The sequence below is a fragment of the Pavona decussata genome, unplaced genomic scaffold, assembly GCF_977016875.1.
Source record: "Pavona decussata unplaced genomic scaffold, jaPavDecu1.1 SCAFFOLD_38, whole genome shotgun sequence".
NCBI classification, from domain to species: Eukaryota; Metazoa; Cnidaria; class Anthozoa; order Scleractinia; family Agariciidae; genus Pavona; species Pavona decussata.
Window position 1 is genome coordinate 2129746 of NW_028145460.1, and position 22301 is coordinate 2152046.

The 22301-nt window shown below is 39.6% G+C and overlaps 1 protein-coding gene across 2 annotated transcripts in view; it reads left to right on the top strand.

Moving 5' to 3' along the window:
• The window catches only part of LOC146483564 (matrilin-1-like), a 55597-nt gene that overhangs the window by 8201 nt on the left and 25095 nt on the right, over positions 1 to 22301 (top strand). For both annotated transcript variants that reach the window (XM_085105738.1, XM_085105739.1), the window contains exons 2-6: positions 767 to 838; positions 1882 to 2300; positions 3780 to 3939; positions 19243 to 19655; positions 21082 to 21241. In XM_085105738.1, the coding sequence (XP_084961864.1) occupies positions 781 to 838; positions 1882 to 2300; positions 3780 to 3939; positions 19243 to 19655; positions 21082 to 21241 (1210 nt within the window). In that variant the 5' untranslated portion in view covers positions 767 to 780. The remainder of the gene's footprint in view (positions 1 to 766; positions 839 to 1881; positions 2301 to 3779; positions 3940 to 19242; positions 19656 to 21081; positions 21242 to 22301) is intronic.

A 22301-nucleotide genomic window follows, 5' to 3' on the forward strand; every position in this document is an offset into this window, starting at 1 on the left:
TGAAATTAGGAAACTTCACGTAGTAGTCCACGTTAAAGAAAAGGCAAAAACATGACCTGAGAGTGTCATCCAGGTGCAAAGTTATTGTTTTACTTACTAAATCTACTAGGGTTTTTTGATGTGCTCGTTGCATCTTAAACTCCTAAGTCAGTCTGTTTTTGAGTGACAGTGGGGGGAGGGGGGGTGGTAGTTTTGTTTTACCATTTTGCTAAGCCCCCTCAGTTGTTTTAGCCTTGCTACGGGCCTGTTGAAGAAGGTACTTTAGGCACCAGGCTCGACCAGTTTTGGACAACTGACTGCAAGCAGAGATAAATCGGTTAGTGTTTCGCTTCACAACAAAAGAATTACAGCCTACGACATGTTCGGTCTACAGCCGGGGCATGTGGTTCTACTGGTACCCACTCTCCAGCGGTACAACAGTTTCTGGTTGAAAAGTACAAGCTATCGTGTCAGCTAATTATCACTACGAATGTGCCCGGCTAGGGCAAATCTTTCTTCTGAAATTGTAAGAGCGGGGCAGTCCCTGACCTTCTCATCACTATTTAAACGCCGGACGGCAACGTTGGTGATCGGCAGTTATTACGCGTCACAGGATTCACAAGACTTTCTAAAAACCTCTGTTAATAAAAGATCGTCCAAATGTTCGAGAGAGTATTGGCGACTGTTAAAACATTTCTGGAGGGTCGTGACCCCGCCTCGTCATAGTTCTGTACTATTTATTAAAATGGGACGTATGAGTGTCATTCCTTTTTTTCTCGCTTTTTAGTTAAGGAATTAAAGATGGTTTCATGGTGTACCTTGATTTGCCTTCTTGGTGTGCTGACCATTTCAGCTGCAGGTGAGAATCGTTTGTTGCTATTAGATGAAGCTATAGGTCACACAAACATTGAACCAAAATTGGAGACGCTGGCTTTCACCAGAGGAGTGTTTCATTCTTCGACATGTAGATTTCCGCTATCGCGTAAATTTTACGTGCGTAAGGACGTACTAAATTTAACTTGTTTTTTGCTCGTATATGAAATAAAAAGCAACGTATTCGTGAGCCACTTGCGGAAAACATAGAGCGCTGTTCGACCTTTTTACGTTCACGTAAGCGGATCTTTCACCCCCGCCTCGTATTTTATTTAACTACTGTACGCATAAAAGGCAGTTAAATTTACGTCTGTATGCGCGTAAAATCCTCACTTTTACTTTTAAAATCCAAAACCCTTATTTACAGAAATAATAGTTCCAATGCACTGAAAATTACCTCTTGTCTCAAGATACAAATGACAGAATGGAATTTACCCCACTGAAGTGTTTCAAGATCGCGATTGTTCGCGTACATGTATGCCGGAAAAGTCCCTCAAAATAGGCCTCATCACGGTTTTCGACACCATTTTGACAAGTAGGCAAACACATCTCGAAATAGCAGTGTTTGTATGGGAATCTGATGTCAACTAATTTTCATAAAACATCGCTTCTGAAAAATTCATGAACTGGAAGCAATGTTTTATGAAAATTAGTTGACGTCGGATTTCCATGCAAACACTGTTATTTCAAGACGTGTTTGCCTACTCGTCAAAATGGCGTCGAAACCGTGATGAAGCCTATTGATCGTGGTCTTTGTCCTCTTCGTTACACTTTTTTCCGGGATCAAATATGACTACCGGCCGGGTGGATTCCATATTTGACTCCGGACAAGTGTAGCGAAGACGAAAATCAAGCGTATGTGACGCGACTCGTGGAGTATTTTGCAGCGTTTCCCAGGGTTTTCGCAGACGGCCGTTGGCCATTTTGAATCGAGATGATTGTTTCTGCTCGATTACGATCAGATTTCTGATTTCTGATCGTTTACTGTTTACGTGTGTAACTTTCTCAAAACACTGGTCTGTCTTTCAGATGCAGGTTGTAAACTTGACCTTGGTTTTGTGGTCGATACAACGAAGAGTATCAAGGAAGTGAACATCCCGAAACTGAAAAGAACTCTGAAACTTCTAGTTCAGCAGTTTGACGTTTCTGAGGATGGAACACATGTGTCCCTCGAGACATTCGCCAAAGAAAGCACCCTTCACAACAAATTCAGCGATTCCAAATATCACAGTGAGGAAGCCTTTTTCACGCTGATAGAAAAAAGCATTAGCAAGCTGACAAAGCCAACCCGTCTGGACCATGCTATACAAATGGCTGACGACGATATGTTCACCGAGGAAAGTGGCGACAGACCAGGAGTACTGAGTGTGATGGTGTTGCTAACAGATGGGAAATCGCACCCTAATACGGATGTTGCACAATACATGGAAGATATAAAGGACATAAAGGTAAGGCAGTCATTAAAGGGACTATGTCAGTTGGAACACATGCGCAGTAGAGTCCGGTTGAGCTGATTTGCATACAACTCGTCGTGGGATTTTTGCTTTTAGGCCATTGTAAAAGATTTCAAAAATAACGTAACAAACAGCTTCTGTGATTGCTAAAAAACGTTTGTAAATAAAAATTTCAGCTAACTTTCCGACGATGAACGCGATTCAAACATATGCATGAATACAGCTTCCTGAACTCTCCGACGGTATTTGAAAAAGTTGGGCCAATGATTTCAAAGTACTTCTCTTCAACGCGCGCAAACGCCTGGGGTGACATATTCCTTTTAAGTCGCGTTTTTCTTTTGTTTTGAGTCATCCTGGCTTCAGTTTAAATTAAAGCAGTAAGCTGTGTTAATAATGGCCTTGTTATTGAAGCATATCTTTCGTTGTTTCTAAATAACATTTAAATTACTGTCAAAGTCAAACCTCAGTTGCCCATCAGATGTCGCTCTCACGGTTAACTTTTGTCCCCCAAAAACTTGAAAGTATACTATTGAGCAGTTTCGTTTGTCTTTCGCTGCATTTCCAAAAATGTTTTGAATATTCATGATTTTTTATGAACGGAACTTTGGGGGGAAATACTCTCAGCTACTCTCTTTTCTTTCTTTCTTTTTTTTTTGGTTACTTTTTGGACGGGCTTATAGAATGTCTTTCAAAAGCTACAAAGTCTTCGTTAAAATTCAACCAAAATGCTTACACGATAGAGGGGTTTTCAGTTGAGTGTCGAAAGTAATTTGGCGTTTGCTTTGGTCTTGTATTACTACCCTCTGTGATTGGTTAATAAAACTTGCGCCACTTTCTCAACCAATGGAATTCTAAACCGAAAGCAATCGTGTTTTGATCGTACGCACATTTTCCCGTGCTTAACGCCAGTTAGATGTATTTTCTACGAATTTTGAATGGCCAGAGTAATTACTTTGGGTTTGGTTTTACGACACTCAATTGGAAACCGCTCTGTTGTTGAGGTGGGTTAATAAGTACGTACCAATTTACGAAACTTGCACAGCGACTCGGCCGTAATGGGTTCATTGTACCATCAACCACTTCGACAGATGTTTAATGATAAGCAAGTACTTATATAGCGCAACACATCCTAACAGTTCATGGCGCTTTACAATACATAAAATGAGAAAAATAGAAAAAAATACAAATTAAATTTATAGGACATTGACAAAAAAAGAAGGTAAGTATCAAAAGGCTTCATAAAAACATTTATTCGAAATAGTTCGTGAACTAACAATTATGAAATTATTATTACAATCAAACATTAATTATAATTACACAGTTTTGAAAGAGGAGATTAAAAATTTCTAAGAAATTGGTTCTTTGTCGAAGGTAGAATGTATGGATTTCTCGCGAACGTAAAGAGCGTTACTTACTTAAGCGCATGTCTGGAAAACAAGTATGATGTTTCAGTTTGTTGCTTGTGTTGTTAAGTCCAAAGGTGTCCGTTTAGTCGTCATTGCAATTGGTCCTAAAGCTATGGAGGATGAATACCGCAAGGTGTTAGAGGCGATTGCAGGGGAGGAATTGTTCTTTGTACAAGACTATGATGAACTTCAGGAAATGGTCACCAACATCACTGCCTTTATCTGTCGTAAGTATTACTCAACTGCAAAAGAGTAAAAAAAACCCAGTAGAACCCGACTACAACCGCCAGAGGACATAATGTAATCGCGACAACAAATTCTCTCCTTTACTGGCCAAGAATCGTTATACTGACAACTAGTGTAAACGTAGCTGGAATTTAGATGGGATAAACAGTTTTTTTTGGAGATCAAAAAGGACATTAAGAAGATCTGAACTATTTCATTTCTATTACATTTAATTATTAAGCAGTTACTCGGAGAATCAAGTGACAAGTGTTAAAAAGCAAGGTTTGCGACTGATTTAAACTTCTTAATGCAAACAGTCGACATTACAATACGCCTACCGCCTTTGGTACCACCAAAGGTTAGCTTGGTAACAACACAGGAGTAGTAAGTCTACACTCTCTTTTTGTGTACTAAAGAAAGACAGTTATCCAGAATGAAAAACTTTCAGCTAAGGCTGATTATGTCGTGGTCGTTTTTAGATGCCCTCTCTTTATTTTTCACCTTTTTATATCCCTTTTGTTTATCCCTTTGTAATTGAGGTCTTGTAAAACATACTACTTTGACTACTCTGTCTGTCATGTTGTATAACAGTCATTACGTACACCACCCCCCGTCATTTCCCCCATTTCACCTCCCATGCTTCGGCTATCCTTGCTACTTTGGGTCCCGGGGGATCTACTCCTCGGAACATTTTGGTGAGGCTGTGTGGCTCAGTCATTCAAACCCTGGCCATTGTTTAGACCAAAATATTGAATTTTCCCGTACTACTTTTTTAGACGTTAGTTTCTAGAATTCATACCCGTTTCTGCAAAATCCATCCCCGTTTTCAGAGTTCCAAACCAAAATGGTAAAGATCTACACCCTATAGAGAATAGAATAGAATAGAAAAACTTTATTTTACAAACTTGTCCAGTCATCAGCGAGGCCTTGTGTATTTTTGTGTATTTCATCCCAAAACGGCTCAAGAACTACGCCTTTGGCGCCGCAAATACAGTCAACTCCCTTTATTGCGGACACCCTCGGGACCGCGAGTTAGTGTCCTTAATAGCGAGAGTCCATAATAGCGGAAATTTATTTTCGTGAAACGTCTATACTCTATTTTTTTTTCCGGGGATTTAACTGCTGACCGTATTATCAGCTTTGCAGAAATTAGAGTCACTTATAGTTTTGGCTGATTAGATCTTTTACAGATCCTGCGTATACTTGCAGCATTTTCGTTTGCGGTCCCTTGCTTATTGTTTCCTTTTTATCGAGATATCCGTAATAGCGAGGTGTCTTCAAGGCGAGCGTTGAAAGTACCTATATGGTTATATAGGGAAGCACGAGCCAACCACCCCCCCCCCCCCTTCACCACCACCACCACCACCACCACCCCCGTCGCCCCTGCGTACTCGTTGTGTGAAATCTCTTTATAGATTATTTAAATAGCGTATTAATGAGACAGATATCTGCTATCTGTAAAGTATACCCTTCTTTATGTCATTTTATTTTAGCACCAAAACCTTGCGAGGTGGACTTGGCATTTTTGGTGGACAAAACAAATAGTGTTGGAGAAGAAAATTTTGAGTTGGAAAAAGGATTCCTAATGGAGGTCTCTAATGCTCTGGCAATCGGCCCCGACGCTACCCACGCTGCATACATTCTCTTTGCCAAAAACGCAGAGGTCCTGAATACTTTTGCAGAGAGTGAATACTACAGCAGCGAGAACGTGCAGCATTTGATAGAGGGTATACCGATCAAGTTAGGTAGTCGTACCTTTATTGACCGAGCACTGAAAGCAGCCGATGAGCAACTGTACACTGTGGAGGGAGGGGACAGGTCGGACTTTCCGAATTTGCTGATTCTGATGACGGATGGAAAAACGAATTCTGATTCCGAACCCTACTCGAGTATACTTCCTTCTCTTCAGGTATAACCGAGACGAAGCCTTGTGATAATGAATTTGAACGGATGTATATCATTTAAATGAACAGGAATTGGAAAGGAGTGCAAAAATTGCTAGCCACGCTGTCCAGAAAAGTTGTTACCCTAAACTACCTTTTCGCAATCATGAACGAGAGTAAAACATGGCAGGATGCTAGAACTATTAGTTTTGCAAGCAAATGTGTGATTTGTTTCAGTAAAAGTTTTTGTAAGAAAGCGTAAAGTTTTAAGAGTAATGGCTTATTTTAATTTTGTCCTTTTGACCCAAATAATCATGTAAAAAGAAGAAGGATAGTTTGAGATTTCCAAGGTGAAAATATGTTCACATTGAAGTTGGCTTTTATTAAACTTATTTCAATTTTTTTTCGAACCTTCTTTGCTTGTCTCGTGATATTTTGTTTCAACAACGTATACAATTGAAATTTTCCGTAAAGTTGCGCATTTAGCGCCAAAAATAGGTAATATTGTCAAAGATCAGCTTAAATCCACAAAAGCTCACGAAAAGAACCACAGTGTGTGAATGTGCAAAATTGCGTCCCAAACGTCCCTTTTAAACTCTTTGGCAACCCCGAAGTAAAATCTGCTGAAGGTGACACCTCAGACCATTTTCACTAATAATGCTTTACTAAAGTAACAGACGTGGAATTTGAGCTCGAAGCCTGATAAAAACTTTTGCGAATATTTTCGGAGCAAAAAAGATATTACAGATACTTTTAGATACTATCAGATACTATGTACTGTTGATCATTTTATTAGTGAATTATTACTCGATATAATATATATATATATATTTAACAATTATTCCACGAGCGCGCGTTGGATATGAGATGATAGATAGCCAACGAGGCGCGTAGCGCCGAGTTGGCTATAATCATCTCATATCCAACAAGCGCAAGTGGAATAATTGTTTTATTAAAAACAACTGAGAAATATTGCTAGATCTTACTGATTTCGCTGTGCAAGAACGACCAGAAGGCAACTTAATGGTCGCCATTTCTCGGCCATGGTATAATTGCTCATATACCATGGCCGCTAAGCCAATCAAATCCCTCGAATTGCATTATACAATGATGCAGTTTTTAATAAAATATAATATACTGTTTTATTACACATAAATTTTATATCATATTATAGAGTATTTTAATACATTAAGATTCTGTTGTTGTATTTTTTTTAATTTTTGAATTTTTCTTTGTAAATTTAGGGATACAACTTCAATATGGGGATTTGGTTCTGCTTTGTTGTAATCCATTTGACGTTTTTCGTTTTTTTTTTGTTTTTCGATAAAGTTTTTATATATAAATAATTCAAAAAAATAACGCTCTTTTTTTCCTCATTTGTCTGAACGGCAGACTGACAAACCACTTCCAATTTTTGCAGGAAAAAGAAGTAAGGATCGTTGCAATCGGAATTGGCAATTATGAAGAGTTTCTAGATCAGCTGAAAGAGATTGCAGGCGAGAATGTTTACACTTTGGAAGACTTTGGTGACCTATCGGATATGTTCACTAAAATACTGGAGGAGACATGCAGTAAGTTATCAACAAGCTAAGTATCAGCTAAGTTCTAATACATCTAAAATGGAAAGTGGGTGCTGAGAGCTCTAGTCTGGCATAGTGCAATAAGTCAGAGAAGTATGACTGTTTCGAAAGCAATCTAGGAAATTCCTTCCTCTTCTTCTTCTTCTAGATGCGCAATGAAACTTTTCTATTACCTTTAGTAAATAAATTTTGAGATAAAAGAAAACAATGGATAGATTAATAGATCTTGCTGATTTCGCTTTGCAAGAACAACTAGAAGACAATTTAGTGGTCGCTATTCCTCGGGCATGGTATGATGACTCATAAACCATGGCTGCTAATTCAGATTTTTAATAATCTACATTAGTGCAGCTAACGTTTATCAGAATGCTATTTTGTCAGATCCAAATAAACTGCACTCTGAAGGGCTAGGATAACATGTCTTACTAGAGAAAAATAGAAAAAGAAATTTGTGATTTGCTCTTTGTCTATAGCTAAATGTCGCGACTTTACCGACTTAATTAAATGTAGATGTAGATGTAGGTTTAAACGGCTGCCGTACGCGCGTTTGGACGATAATTTCCCTGCAGAATATTTCTAGGGAGATCTCTTGTTTTGATGTTAGAAATGCAAAACTATGACTTAAATCATTTGGCCCATCGATCATGACATCATGTAAAAAGTTAAATGTTACAATCTTCTCATAACATATCTAAAAAGGAAAAGGACATAAGATTTAACTAGCACAATTTTGAACCAAAGGCGTGGAAAACAAAGCTTTTAACAACGGGTTCTATCTTTTTTCCTCCGTTCTTGTTGTCTAATTGGATGTAATAATATAATTTTTTTTCAGAGCCGTACGAACAAGTCAAGCGCCGGTTGCCTCATCTGAGGAGGAAGTGGAACCGTGGCTACTTCCAGGGCCATCATACTAAAGTTGTCCGCAAACTGCACAAAAAGTATGATGTAATGAAGTGAACGAGCTTAGAGCTCGAAGACTGATTGATCATCTTTCAAGGTATTTTTTTCATTAAAATTTAGCCTGCGTGAGATAACTAATTAGTTATTTCTCTTCACTCTGTACGAACGAACATGACTGCAAATGTTGATCATATGCTCTGCAAAATTCTTTACCTAGGTCCTAAATCTTGGAATTTTCTTAGTTCTCTTCCAACACATATCACAGATTCATTTAGATTCCCCACCTTAACGAAACAAATGTACAAGTTTTTATTGAAATAATTCTGATTTTTTCATGTCCCACATACGCAGCACTATTTTGTATTTATTGTGTTTGGAGGTGACGATGGCCCGGGGGCTGGGGGGGTACTAAATTCAGTTTTGCTGGGTATGTGCCGCTGGCCTCTCAGAGCCCCTGCCCCATTATAGTCTATTTTGTAGCCAGTTATACACCCCATCTTAGGCACTTTTGAGAAAATATAATTTTTGCGATCCCAACTAAATTCCTTTCTATTTATGCATCTCGCTTTATCAATCCTTTAAATAGGCCATTCTAAAATGAATTGACACATTTTTTAAATTGAATGAAGAACACTTTACTTTTTACATACAGTACGACAAGCATTCTGGTACGTTTGCTGACCGCAAATCTTTATAAACGTACCGTCATAAATAGTTGAAAATGAAAACATTCTTCTTCAAACGGGAACGTTATAATAGAGTTTTAAATATGGATAAAAGCAATTTGATTATAAGGAATTATAGATGAGAAGATTCCTAACTCCAATGAACATGTATGGGCAATACCGTTTTATCAGCAATTGTACAACTGTTTAAATATTATTGTTAAAACACTCGTCCAAAATTTTATGCAAATTATTGAAGGAAGTTTAGAAAAGGATCAAGCGAAGAAACCTATTGTCCAATCTAATTTTACAAACTTTTTAACTGAGACCGTTTTGAATCCCTACTTAATAGCATTTTCTTACCCCAAAATTCCGAAAATGTGCGACCCCATTCTGGTAACTCTATTGAAAATGCAACCCCATTCTAGTCAACCCAGTCGTGAAAATGCGACCCCATCCAGCGGCACATCCCCATTAGCCTCTTATAAGAAAGTGCTCCCCCCCCCCCCCCAGGGACGATGGTTTCTTGATTTCTCCTCGCCATATCTTTATCGCTACTTTCGCTACTTTTGTATTAGATTATTGTGTTTTATGGCAAAGAAAGAGGAATAGCATCATTCAGTCTTCCGTTAAGCTTCTCAACTTGCATGTGAAGCACACCAGTAGCCCCTTCACAGTGTTCTCAAGTAGTGGATAACAGTCTACTGAAACAAAATAGAAAGCTTCAGTGCTACTTTTAAATCTGCCACACTGGACAGACTGGAGCGACCTGTACCGCTTGCAACGTTTTACATGATTGGTCGAGAGGACAAAAGAACGAAATTGAATCCAATGTTCCCAGCCCTAACAAACAAGGCAGCTGCAGGTTGTCACCTTTCAAAAGCTCTATTTTCACTGGACCCTGTAGGTCTACTGAACAAGCTCAGCATGTCGAGAAAAAAACCTAAAAGCTCGATGAAGACGCGCGTCTTTTCAATGTTTGTCCAGTTTTCTGAATGAAACAAAAAAAAAACAGATAAGATGGCAGTGAATTAATTTAAGGGTCTGGCGTTTCACGAGTATTCGTGAGTTATCGGAATAAAACAACACTGATTTGGGGCCCAGAGGAGATTAATATTATCATTCTTTCGCTGGTTAACGTCTGAGCATTTAATTTCCCAGAGGTACAAGCAGTGGGGCGACTTGCACCATTTGCAACGTCTGACGTGGTTGGTCAAAAGGACAAAAGATTGAGCAAGATAACAATGCTCCCAACCCTAAAAGACAATGCAGCTGCAGGTTATCAGGGTCCAGTGAAAATAGAGCTTTTCAAAGGTGTAGGTCTACTTACAAGAATATTGGAAGACATATTGAAAAATTTTGTGCCCTTTCTGGTTTTTATTTTCTAGGATTAATTAAACGATGTCAGTTACAGTCTCCAGGATACCGGCAATAAAGAAGCACTCAAATTAGAATCTGTACTGCAACCACACAAGGAAACAATAATAAGTAATTTGCACTTTCAGGAAAGCGCAATTGCATTTGTAAAATTTTTAACAGTATGAGAGACAGGTCATAATTAAATCAATAAACATCCGTTTAAACTTTGCTGTTTGTCTTTGTTTATGACACCCGCATACTGAAATGAACACATAAGAAAGGGAAAAGACAAAAACAACGTTTCCTCTAATACGAAAATGAGCCAATGAAAATGTCTGGAAATGAACAACCTAGCTACACTTCTAAGACTCTTCAACGGCTTCGATTCGTCGAGACCAAGCCAGTTCCCGCACAGCCGTTAAATGGGATTCAGTAACAAATTCCTTCCCCACAAAAGTTTACTCCAGGGGAGCACGAGCAGAATGTTTGAGTAAAGAGGAAATTAAGAATCTCAATTGTTATTTCGGTCAGTTGTGAACGGATAATGATTATCAACAACCAGAGCGTGCGCTAATCCCAACTGATGCTGAGGCATCATGCTTAAGCGAACTGCAGGTATGGAGATCGCTTCTGAACCTGAAAAAAACTGCCACAGGAGCAGATCAGAAACCTTTTCGGATATGGAAAGACCATGCTGAAATTCTCACTCCAGTAGTTACCAAGATTTGGAACCTGTCCCTTAAAACCCACGCATGGCCTCGTTCATGGAAGAGTGCTAATATCAACCCCATACCAAAAGTTGAGGTTTCCCAGGGAAATGGTGACTTCAGAGGAGTTAATGTTACAAATGTTATTGCAAGAGAATTCGAAAAGGTTATCTACAAGCATCATGTTAACAAAATTGTCGAAAGCAGATTAAGCCCCACTCATTTTTCTTATAGAGAAGGTAGAAGCTGCACGGACGCCTTGCTAACAATGCAACATCAAATTCTTAAGCTTATGGACCACAAGGAATGCAATGCTGTAAGGCTGTTTGCTATGGATTTCAGTAAGGCCTTTGATACCGTGAAACACTCTCTTCTGTTTTCCAAACTTAAACTTCTATCACTCAATCCCTATATTTTAAATTGGTATCCTACTTTTCTTACTGATAGGAGACACCGGGTCGTCTGCGATGGTCTTTCCTGTGATTGGATTAACGTTAACAAAGGTACCCCCAGGGGAGTTTTAGTGGCCCTTATTTATTCAATATATTTATAAACGATCTGAAAATAGATCCTGTGTATGAATCTTCCTTGTTCAAATATGCCGATGATCACATCCTAATTATTCCTGTATGGAAGCAAAATAATAACACTACCTCAGTTGATGTAGAAAATTCCTACTTGAAATGGACTGACGATAATCGCATGAAATGCAATCTTTTCAAATGCAAAGAGTTGATTTTTCGAAAGATCGGCTTCCACACAGAACTGGAGAGTGTACAGGATATTCCACAATTTTCCGAACTTACCATCTTAGGGGTCACTTTTCAGGAGAACTGTAGGTTTTCTGTCCATGTCAAAAATACGCTGATCGCAGCAAATAAATGTCTATATGTTTTACACACCCTCAGGAGGGAAGGGTATAGCCAGCCAGAAATAGACAAACCGTTCAGCGCCTTGGTGGTGACTAAGGGAGTGTTCATTATTTATGGAGACGGGGGCTTGCAAATGGGAGAGGGGGACAAGCGAGCGCTTTAAAAACTCTTTTATTAATAGACTTAGTTTCAATTATAATCAAGCTATTATTAACTGATAGACAAAAAAATGTTAATTTTTGCTCCTTTGATTTTTTATTCACCATGTAACTTTTGATATGTATCAGTGAAATAAAGAGTATTATTTATTTATTTATTTATTTATTTATTTATTTATTTATTTATTTATTTATTTATTATTTGTGTAGTCATGATAGCTTGCGCGAAGCTAATGTTTCTGAGAGTTTTGGAGGTTTCAAGGTTTTAAGTAATGTTTTGGCTTGTTATTTTAGCTTTCCGAAATTGCCGGCTGAAGGCCTGGCCATGTTGATTGCAACATCATCCAACATTGTTGGCCGAATGCAACATGTTTGATGATATGCAACACTTGAACTCAAGGGTCTGGGACCAAAATCTACCCACGATCCTTAGAAAACAAGCCCGCGCTATATTGGTTTGCCAAAAAGATTACGTAAGACTGATCGACTAACACGTCGGATCATCTTCTCGCTCTTCCTGGTACTAGTCTTACAGTTTCGCTTACTCCTTTGCTCTTTTTTTTCTATTTGAAGAGAGATTGCTTGTATTTAAGTTTCCCTCGATGAGACTTTCAAAACTGTAGTCTTCCTCATATACGGAACACTCACGCGACAACGCGCGAAGCACGTAATAAAGATATCCGCAAAGTCAGCTTAGTGGGCATGCGCGCGTTCAACAATGTTGGACACGATGGCCGAACGAATGCAACATCGTTGTTCATACCCGCGAACAAAAGAAATATTGGACAATGTTGAAGACGGTGTATCCAAACGAGTGCAACATGTTGGACCTAACAAGGTTGGACGGTGTTGCATCAACAATGTTGCATAACTGGCGAGACCTATTTTCTGTTCTATAATAGGTGTTTCAATATAGTCACTTTCGTTTACCAAAATATTTATTTCCCCACTAAATGTTTAGCCAGCTTTCACGGTTTTAGCGACTACAAAGCCGACAAACAATAAACACAGTTTTAACCAAAATTTTTTTTATTTATTTTTAATGCAACTATTGCAAACATGACCAATTGAACCAATCAACCTAGCCTGCGAACGCAGACGTATTTCCGGCTGTCGCTTCTCTCCGCCGAAAAATAACGTCTGCGTACCCGAGCGGCCAAACGATTTCCGTGACGTAGCGACTTTTGTTTTCTCGTTGGCCAATCAGATTACATGATAGATTGAAACTCGAGTGGTCCACGCGACGGGACAAACGCCACAAAGCTAGCATATACAATGGCATATCGAAAATTAATCCTAACGGCTCAGAATGATCAGTAAGAAAACCTCCATTCGGTTTATTTGAGTATTTCCCTTCATGATCAAGATAAACATCATTAAGCAGAGCTAGGCTATGAATGCTTTATTATCAATTTATTTGCGAACTGCAGGAGTCGTACGTGGAGCCGGGCCGGCCCGTCAACATTTTTTAACGCCCGATGCGCGCTAAGCCACAAAACAATGGAGATACAAGCATGAAATCACGAGTAACGAAATCACGGATCCTATATGTCTTCACAGATAACATTTATTAAGCGCTGCCTGAAATCTTGCAGTTAATCCGAGCCGATAAAGCTAAACAAATGCCACAGAACTAGCATACACAATTGCATATCGAAGATTAATCCTAAAGGCTCAGAATGATCATTTGAGCAAGCTATGAATGCTTCTGATACCAATTTATATGCGAACTGAAGGAGTCTTGTAGGTCCGACAACACACTTTTGAACTTGGTAAGGCCACTAACTTGATTTTTCATCTTGCTTGTCAATGGAGAAATCACGACCACGATATTTTTCGCACAAGTGGACTGCACAGACGAAAACACTATGGGCAACGCTTGATAAATCAACAACTTGCTAAACCCCGTCGGCAAATTGACAAAAATATCCTTTTCTTTTCTACAACATACTTGATTGAATCCTCCTGGTACTTATTTAACTTTTCAATACCGAAAACCTCGCAATGCAAACTTTGCTAAACGCGTCCTCCATACTGTCCGCCATTGTTTTTCATGAGTTAACGTGTACACCACACACGATTCTCGTGTGGTGGTTCTGTGATTTTATGAGCTAAACGGTGATTGGCTTAGAATTTCTACGTCACGGAAATCGTTTTGCCGCTCGGGTACGCTAGCCTGTTCCAGGCTCCTAGAGAGAAGCGCGAAGGAGAGGGCGAGGGAACGAAAACGAGGGGGGCTGGGGAGAGAAAAAGAGGGAAAGAAGAGGAGCCTGTAATCATTCTCTTAAACACCTCATGCCGGTATACCAGCTCCCGGTATACCCTCTGATTGGTCAGTTTTGACAGTTAAGACATCACTCAAAAGATATCGCGAAAGAATCTGAAAGAGTTCAAAGTGGCGAGTGTGTCACGCGCGTGGTTTTGATGAGACTGAGTTTAACCCAGTTTTAGAGAATTGTCTTCGAGATTTTCCGCAAGTTAAAGTACTCAGGAAGGAGCAAAAAGCGTGCCTCTCAATCTAGCCCGTGGGAAAGACGTTTTCGCCATTCTGCCCACCGGTTTCGGGAAGAGATTGATATTTCAACTGTTTCCTCGAGTCTCGAGTGCTTTGTGCTCAAGTGAAGTCAAGCCGTTGTCAACCATTATAGTGGTTTCTCCGTTAGTTTCAGTGATGAGAGATCAGGTCGAGCAGTTAAAACAACTAGGGATCTCGGCCGCAGCAATAGGAATTGGCGACGAATGTATAACAAATGCTATAGCTCTTGAAAGCAAGAGACAACAATGATAAGTTTTGAAAGACGAGGATCTGTTAGACACTTGTATCCGTGATAAACAAACATCCTGCGGCAGTTTCAATCTTCCCGCAGTGATATGCAATAGCATAAGCATGAATTCACGAGTAAAGAAACCCACGGATCCTGTATCTTCACAGATAAAATTTATTTAGCGCTACCTGAAATCTTGCAGTTAATCCTAGCCGCTTAACTTTAACAAATGCCACAGAGCTAGCATACACAATGGCATATCAAAATCTAATCCTAACGGCTCAGAATGATCAGTAAGAAACTCTCCATTCAGTATATATGAGAATTCCCCCTCACGATCAAGATAAACACCATTAAGCAGAGCGGTCGCATCACGTTTTGATCAAAAAGGAAGAAGCTCTTATACAAAAGGAAAATCGCTTAAAGACATGCTTGCATTGTAAAAGCTTTTATCAAAACAACGCACACACAGTGGGAGTCGTGCAGGTCTGTCAACCGCATTTTAACATATTTAAACGTGCCATAAATTCTGGCCAGGATCCTCGCACAAATGAGGCAGCTGACGCTGGAAAGCTCTTCGTTTCTTAAAAGCTTGCGAAGATACAACCAAGCGAAGACACAACATCTGCCAACACTTGAGTCTCGTCGCTCGATAGCGTCGCGTTAATAAGTTCCTTATTTCGAATGGCGTTGAACAAGTACACCCGGGGAACTTTCGTTCCAAGACACGTCAAATTTTTTTGGCAAAATCTACAGGATTTTGAGGGTTGAAATCTCAAACCCGGAGAACCTTTCGGTGTCCGCGACATCGAAGCGATGTAAGAACAACCGCGCGAACTCGAGAACTCGCGTGAGTAATAGAAACCCGGACAATGAAAAGTTTGACATTTTGACATGTTGACGCATTTTGGAAAAAGTGGGCGGCATGAGGTGTTTAAGAGAATGATTACAGGCTTCTTCTTTCCCTCTTTTCCTCTCCCCCACCCCCGTCGTTTTCGTCCCCTCGCCCTCTCCTTCGCGCGTCTCTCTAGGAGCCTGGAACAGGCTAGGGTACGCAGACGTTATTTTTCGGCGGAGAGAAGTGACAGCCGGAAATACGTCTGCGTTCGCAGGCTACAATCAACCTTGCTGGTTAAAAACTGAACTCCAACTTCAGTTGCAGATTTAAGTCAAATATAACGATTCAAAATAGCAGTTTAGTTGTTTTTGGCTGAGATTGCCGTCTGTTCTAGTATTTCAGATTGCATAGATTGCCCCCCGTTGCCCTCTTACAATTATTGGTTAGTAATTAAATAATGCGTGTATGTGACAGTGCAAATTATCTACTATTTGCTTTTTTGGTGTAACTTGAAGCCTGTAGATGACATCGGGGAATCCTAGAAAACAGAACAGAGAGAAAACAAAAAGGGAATTTATAAACGGAAGAAATTCTGGCATGGTGTCATGAAAGCTATTTCTACTTTAACCTCTGCATGCTCGTCGGTATTGGTTGTAAAATCTCCCACTGACTTGCAGAAACTTGTTGGGTATCATCTCAAGTACCGTAAGTTGTTTATACAATGTGTGCTTTTTAGCTTAGCACCGATGATATGTGGTTTAATTTTTCTTTGTTAATATATCAAGTTTTCCTTCGTGAAACACACAGTCGCCGGGCTTCTTGTTTAGCATTGTGCACAAGACAATATTTTCTCTAGAACGACCGTTCCAAACTAAATGAAACTTGACATTAAGTAATTTCTTTTATGTCTTCTCTCTGCAGTTGCGAGCAACATTTAAAGAGATCAATTTTGATTGCTAACAGCCGATTTTCTTGAAATCTGAAGTTTAAGGCTTGCAGACTGAGAGGGCGAACTAATGGATACGCCCTCTTATAAAGGGTCTTTGCCTAACTATGAAAGCGAGGCTAAGTATTTTTACTGTGAGTGAACATTTGGCCAAAAGCCTCGTGATGTTGCGAAAAGGTTATTGTCCGGAGAGTCTCGTGATAATCATACGATGGTGACCTGTTTTAGTACAGATCCAAGGTTCAAACGAGGAACCATGAGCCATTGTCTCACAACCAACTCATCCCTGTCACCTGTGACAAACCTAATAGAGAAGGCACCCTGGAGGGAGACATAAAAGCTTTTATTTGGTCGAAATAAAATCCATTTGTTCGAAACGAATTTCAAAAGAATAATTATTTTAAGTAAAAAATTTATATGGCGAGTTTCTGTACTCACCGGATACAAGAAAAAGCGAGGGACCTGCTAAGTCCCCCCAGTCACGATAACAAAGAACCTTTAAGAGTCACTAGCACACCCTCGAACAGTTGGATCTTTAATTAACAGAGGTTGTTTGAAAGTTTTGCGAATCCTGTGATGCATGGTAACTGCCGAGCTCTAACGTTACATCCAAATTTCGAGTCTGTCTTGCGTACAAGTGGCGATGTGAGGCTCAGGGACTCTTACAATTTCAGAACAAACGAAGGAAAGATTTGGCCCACTGGTTGATGCAGCACTCGGGCACTATTTTCATCAGACAGTTTAGGCACCAAGCTCGACGACTTTTAGACAATTGACCACAAGTGGAGATAAATCGGCTAGTGCCGGCTGTTCGCTTCACAACACAAGAATTTCCGGCTACGACATGTTCGGCCTACAGCTGGGGCATGTGGTTCTACTGGTACACTCTCTCTAACGGTAGAACAGTTTCTGGTTGAAAAGTCTAAGCTATCGTTTCAGCTAATTGTCACTAGGAATGTGCTCGGGTAGGGCAAATCTTTCTTCTAAAATTGTAAGAGTCTCTGAGCTACACATCGTTACTTAAACGCCGATTCGGACGGAGTCAACGTTGGAGCTCGGCAGCTACCACGCATCGCAGGATTCCTTTCTAAAACCCTCTGTTAATAAAAGATCGTCCAACTGTTAAAGAGAGCCGTTGGCGACTGTTAAAACATTTCTGGAGGGTCTCAACGGGTACCTCGTCGTTGTTCTGTAATAGTTATTAAAATGGGACGTATGAGTCATTCTTTGTTTCTCGCTTTCACTGTTAGTAGAGGAATTTAAGATGGTTTCATGGTGTACTTTGGTTTGCCTTCTTGGTGTACTGACCATTACAGCTGCAGGTGAGAATCGTTTGTTGCTATTAGATGAAGCTATAGGTCACACAAACAAAAATTTTGCACCAACATTGGAGACGCTGGCTTTCACCAGAAGAGTGTTTCATTCTTCGACTTGTAGATTTCCGCTATCGCGTAAATTTTACATGCATAAGGACGTATTAAATATAACTTGTTTTTTTGCACGTAAATGAAATAAAAAGCGATGTATTCGTAAACCACTTGCGGAAAAAGTAGGGCGCTGTTCGACTTTTTACGTTTACGCAAGCGACTCTTCCACCCCGGCTCGTATTTTATTTAACTACTGTATGCATAAAAGGCAATTAAATTTACGTCTGTACGCGCGTAAAATCCTTACTTTTACTTTTAAAATCCAAAAGCCTTATTTACAAGAAATAATAGTTCCAATGCACTGAAAATTACCTCTCGCCCAAGATACAAATGACAGAATGGAATTTACCCCATTGAAGTGTTTCAAGATCGTGATTGTTTGCATACATGTATGTCGGAGAAATCGCTTAAAATAGGCATCATCACGGTTTTCGACGCCATTTTGACGAGTAGGCAAACACGTCTTGAAAAAACAGTGTTTGAATGGAAATCGGATGTCAAATAATTTTCATAAAACATCGCTTCTGAAAAATTCATGAATTGGAAACTTTTTCACCAGGAAAACGATTTTAAGAAAAAAATCTTGGAGGAATGTATCTGTGCCAGAAAACGTCCAATCGTGTTTTAAACTTACCATACAATTCCCTGTATTTTTTCCCCGCGAACTATTTTTAGCAGCAGTTCACGACTGGTTTTCTACACAGACAAACGGTATGGAAAGTTCAAAACACGACTGGACACTTTCTGGCACAGCTACATCCCTCAATTTTTTTTTCGTCAAATTATTTTCCTAGTGCCAAAAGCTTCCAATTCATGAATTTTTCAGACGCGATGTTTTATGAAAATTATTCGACATCGGACATTTCATTCGACTTTTCAAGACATGTTTGCCTACTCGTCAAAATGGCGTCGAAAACCGTGATAAGGCCTATTGATCGTGGTTTGTTGCCTCTTCGTTACATTTTCTTTCCGTTATCAAATATGGCTGCAGAGTGGATTCTATATTTGATTCCGGACAAGTGTAGCGAAGACGAAAATCAAGCGTATGTGACGTGACTCGTGGAGTATTTTGCCCCGTTTCCCAGGGTCTTCGCAGACGACTGTTCGCCATTTTGAATTGGGATGAATGTTTACATCGATTACAATTATTTTGTTTGCTGTTCGAGGCAGCTTTCTCAAAACACTGGTCTGTCTTTTAGATGCAGGTTGTAAACTTGACCTTGGTTTTGTGGTCGATACAACGAAGAGTATCAAGAAAGTGAACATCCCGAAACTGAAAAGAACTCTGAAACTTCTAGTTCAGCAGTTTGACGTTTCTGAGGATGGAACACATGTGTCGCTTGGGACATTCGCCAAAGAAAGCACCCTTCACAACAAATTCAGCGATTCCAAATATCACAGTAAGGAAGCCTTTTCCACGCTGATAGAAGAAAGTATAAACAAGCTGAGAATGCCAACCCGTCTGGACAAGGCGATACAAATGGCCAACGATGAAATGTTCACCAAGGAAAGTGGCGACCGACCAGGAGTACTAAGTGTGATGGTGTTGCTAACGGATGGGAAATCGCACCCTGATACGGATGTTGCACAATACATGGAAGATGTAAAGGACATAAAGGTAGGGTAGCCGTTAAAATGACTAAGTAAGTTGGAGCACATGCGCAGTAGAGTCTGGTTGAGACTGATTTGCATACAACTCGTCGCAGGATTTTTGCTTTTAGGCCATTGCAAATTCAAAACAACATCGTAACAAACAGCTTCCGTGATTGCTAAAGAACGTTTGTAAATAAAAATATCACAGCTAACTTTCCGAAGATGAACGCGATTCAAAAACAACATGATACAGCTTCCTGAACTCTCCGACGGTATTTGAAAAAGTTGGGCCAAGGATTTCAAAGTACTTCTCTTCAACGCGCGCAAACGCCTGGGATGACATACTCCCTTTAACTCGCGTTTTTCTTTTGTTTTGAGTCATCCTGGCTTCAGTTTAAATTAAAGCATTAAGCTGTGTTAATAATGGCCCTGTTATGGAAGCATATCGTTCGTTGTTTCTAAATAACATTTAAATTACTATCAAAGTCAAACTTCAGTTGCCCATAAGATGCATATGTCGCTCCCACGGCTAACTTTTGTCCCCCAAAAAACTTGGAAGTATACTTTGAGGTAGTGTCGTTTGCCTTTCGATGCTTTTCCAAAACTGTTTTAAACATTCATGATTTTTTATGAAAGGAACTTTGGGGGGAAAACTCTCAGCTAGTCGCGTTTGCTTTGGTTTCGCATTACTACGCTCTGCGTTTCTTTAATAAAGCTCGCGCCGCTTTCTCAACCAATAGGAATCCAAACCAAAACCAATCCTGTTTTGGACCCCCGCGTTTTCCCGCGCTTGGCGCCAGTTGCGTGTATTTATTTTTGAATTCTGATTGGCTCGTTGTGTTGTTTACATCTGTTGCGATTGGCCGAAGTAATTACTTTTGTTTTGGTTTTGCGACACTCAATTGGAAACCGCTCCAAATGTTCAGGTAGGTTAATAAGTACGTACCATTTACGAAACTTGTACAGCGACTCGGCCGTAATGAGTTCATTGCACCATCAAAGTCAAACTTCGACACATCGGTTTAATAATAAGCAAGTCCTTATATAACGTAACATACCCTAACAGTTCATGGCACTTTAAAATACTTAAAATTAGAAAAATAGAAAAAATCAGTTACAAATTAAATTAATAGGACATTGATAAAAATGAAGATAAGTATCAAAAGGTTTCATAAAAACATCTATCCGAAATACTTCGTGAACTAACAATAATGACATTATAATTACAATCATACATTAATTATAATTGCACAATTTTCAAAGATGAGATTAAGAACTTCTAAGAAATTGGTTGAAAAGACAAGTCTTAAGGGATTTCTTAAACACGTCTATTGAAGTTAGAATGTATGGATTTCTCGCAAAGTAAAGAGCATTACTTATGGTCACTTTAATTTTAAGCGCATGTCTGGAAAACAAGTATGATGTTTCAGTTTGTTGCTTGTGTTGTTAAGTCCAAAGGTGTCCGTTTAGTCGTCATTGCAATTGGTCCTAAAGCTATGGAGGATGAATACCGCAAGGTGTTAGAGGCGATTGCAGGAGAGGAATTATTCTTTGTACAAGACTATGATGAACTTAAGGAAATGGTCACCAGCATCACTGCCTTTATCTGTCGTAAGTATTACTTAAAGAGACACAGTCAGCTGGTGTACATGCGCATTAGATACCATTTCTTGGCTGATCTGCATATCGCACTTCATCACAAGTCTCGCGCTGAGAAGCGCATCCTTTGAAAATTTAAGCAAACCTTGTCGAGTCGAAGTATTTACCAGTCAAAATAGTGATTATAGACCTAATGTCGTATTACAACATTCATTTGGGAAAGCCAAACGTCAACGAATACCTCTGAAGTCGAAGAATCATTTAATCATTAAATTCTGCTTTCAATCAGATATTTTGTTTTTATAATTTCATTTCTACAACTTCTCCGCTATCTAAATTTAGGAACCAAACCTATGTCATTGCAAGAGCGCTTGCTTGAGCCGTAGAAAACAAGGTTCTACTGTACTATAGCTAGAGGTTGTCCTTGTCGAGGAGATAATAGACTCAAAGCTTGTCTTCGTCTGAGCTCCAAACCAATTGCAAGCAGCCATGACGCGAAGTTCGAATCGTTTACGAAGGTTCCCTCCACACGAACCTTTCGCCACGTTGAGAAAATGCGATTTTCCAAATATATATAATGGTGATTTGCTGTCCAATGTTTTTGATTGATTTCTCTCGTTATTTAAGTCAACGTAGGCGATTTCTTCTGCCCGGCGCCTTCACGTTTCCCACTCCTTACAATACAATACAATATCTTTATTCTACGTGGTAAATGTTCTTAGCTCATCAGCTACTTTACAGACATACCACGAAAAAAAATTCATGTTCCTTTGGAGACGCGACCCATACTGTTTTAACCAAATATGATAAAAAAATGCCATAGAATGAACAAAAGCATACTCAGAAACAGGTTTTCAGTAAAAAATTGAAAATCCAATAAAACACTGGGAAGATTGAGGTGGATATCTAGATGTATTCGGCAAGTACCTTTGATTTCAGGCTGAGATAGACGTTTTTCAAACTGACAAAACTATTGTCCAGGTCGGCGCGGTCACAAAGCTGACTGTGTCCCTTTAACTACAACGGAATAAAAACAGGTTCAGTAGGCATGTACTAATACCAGGAACACCGG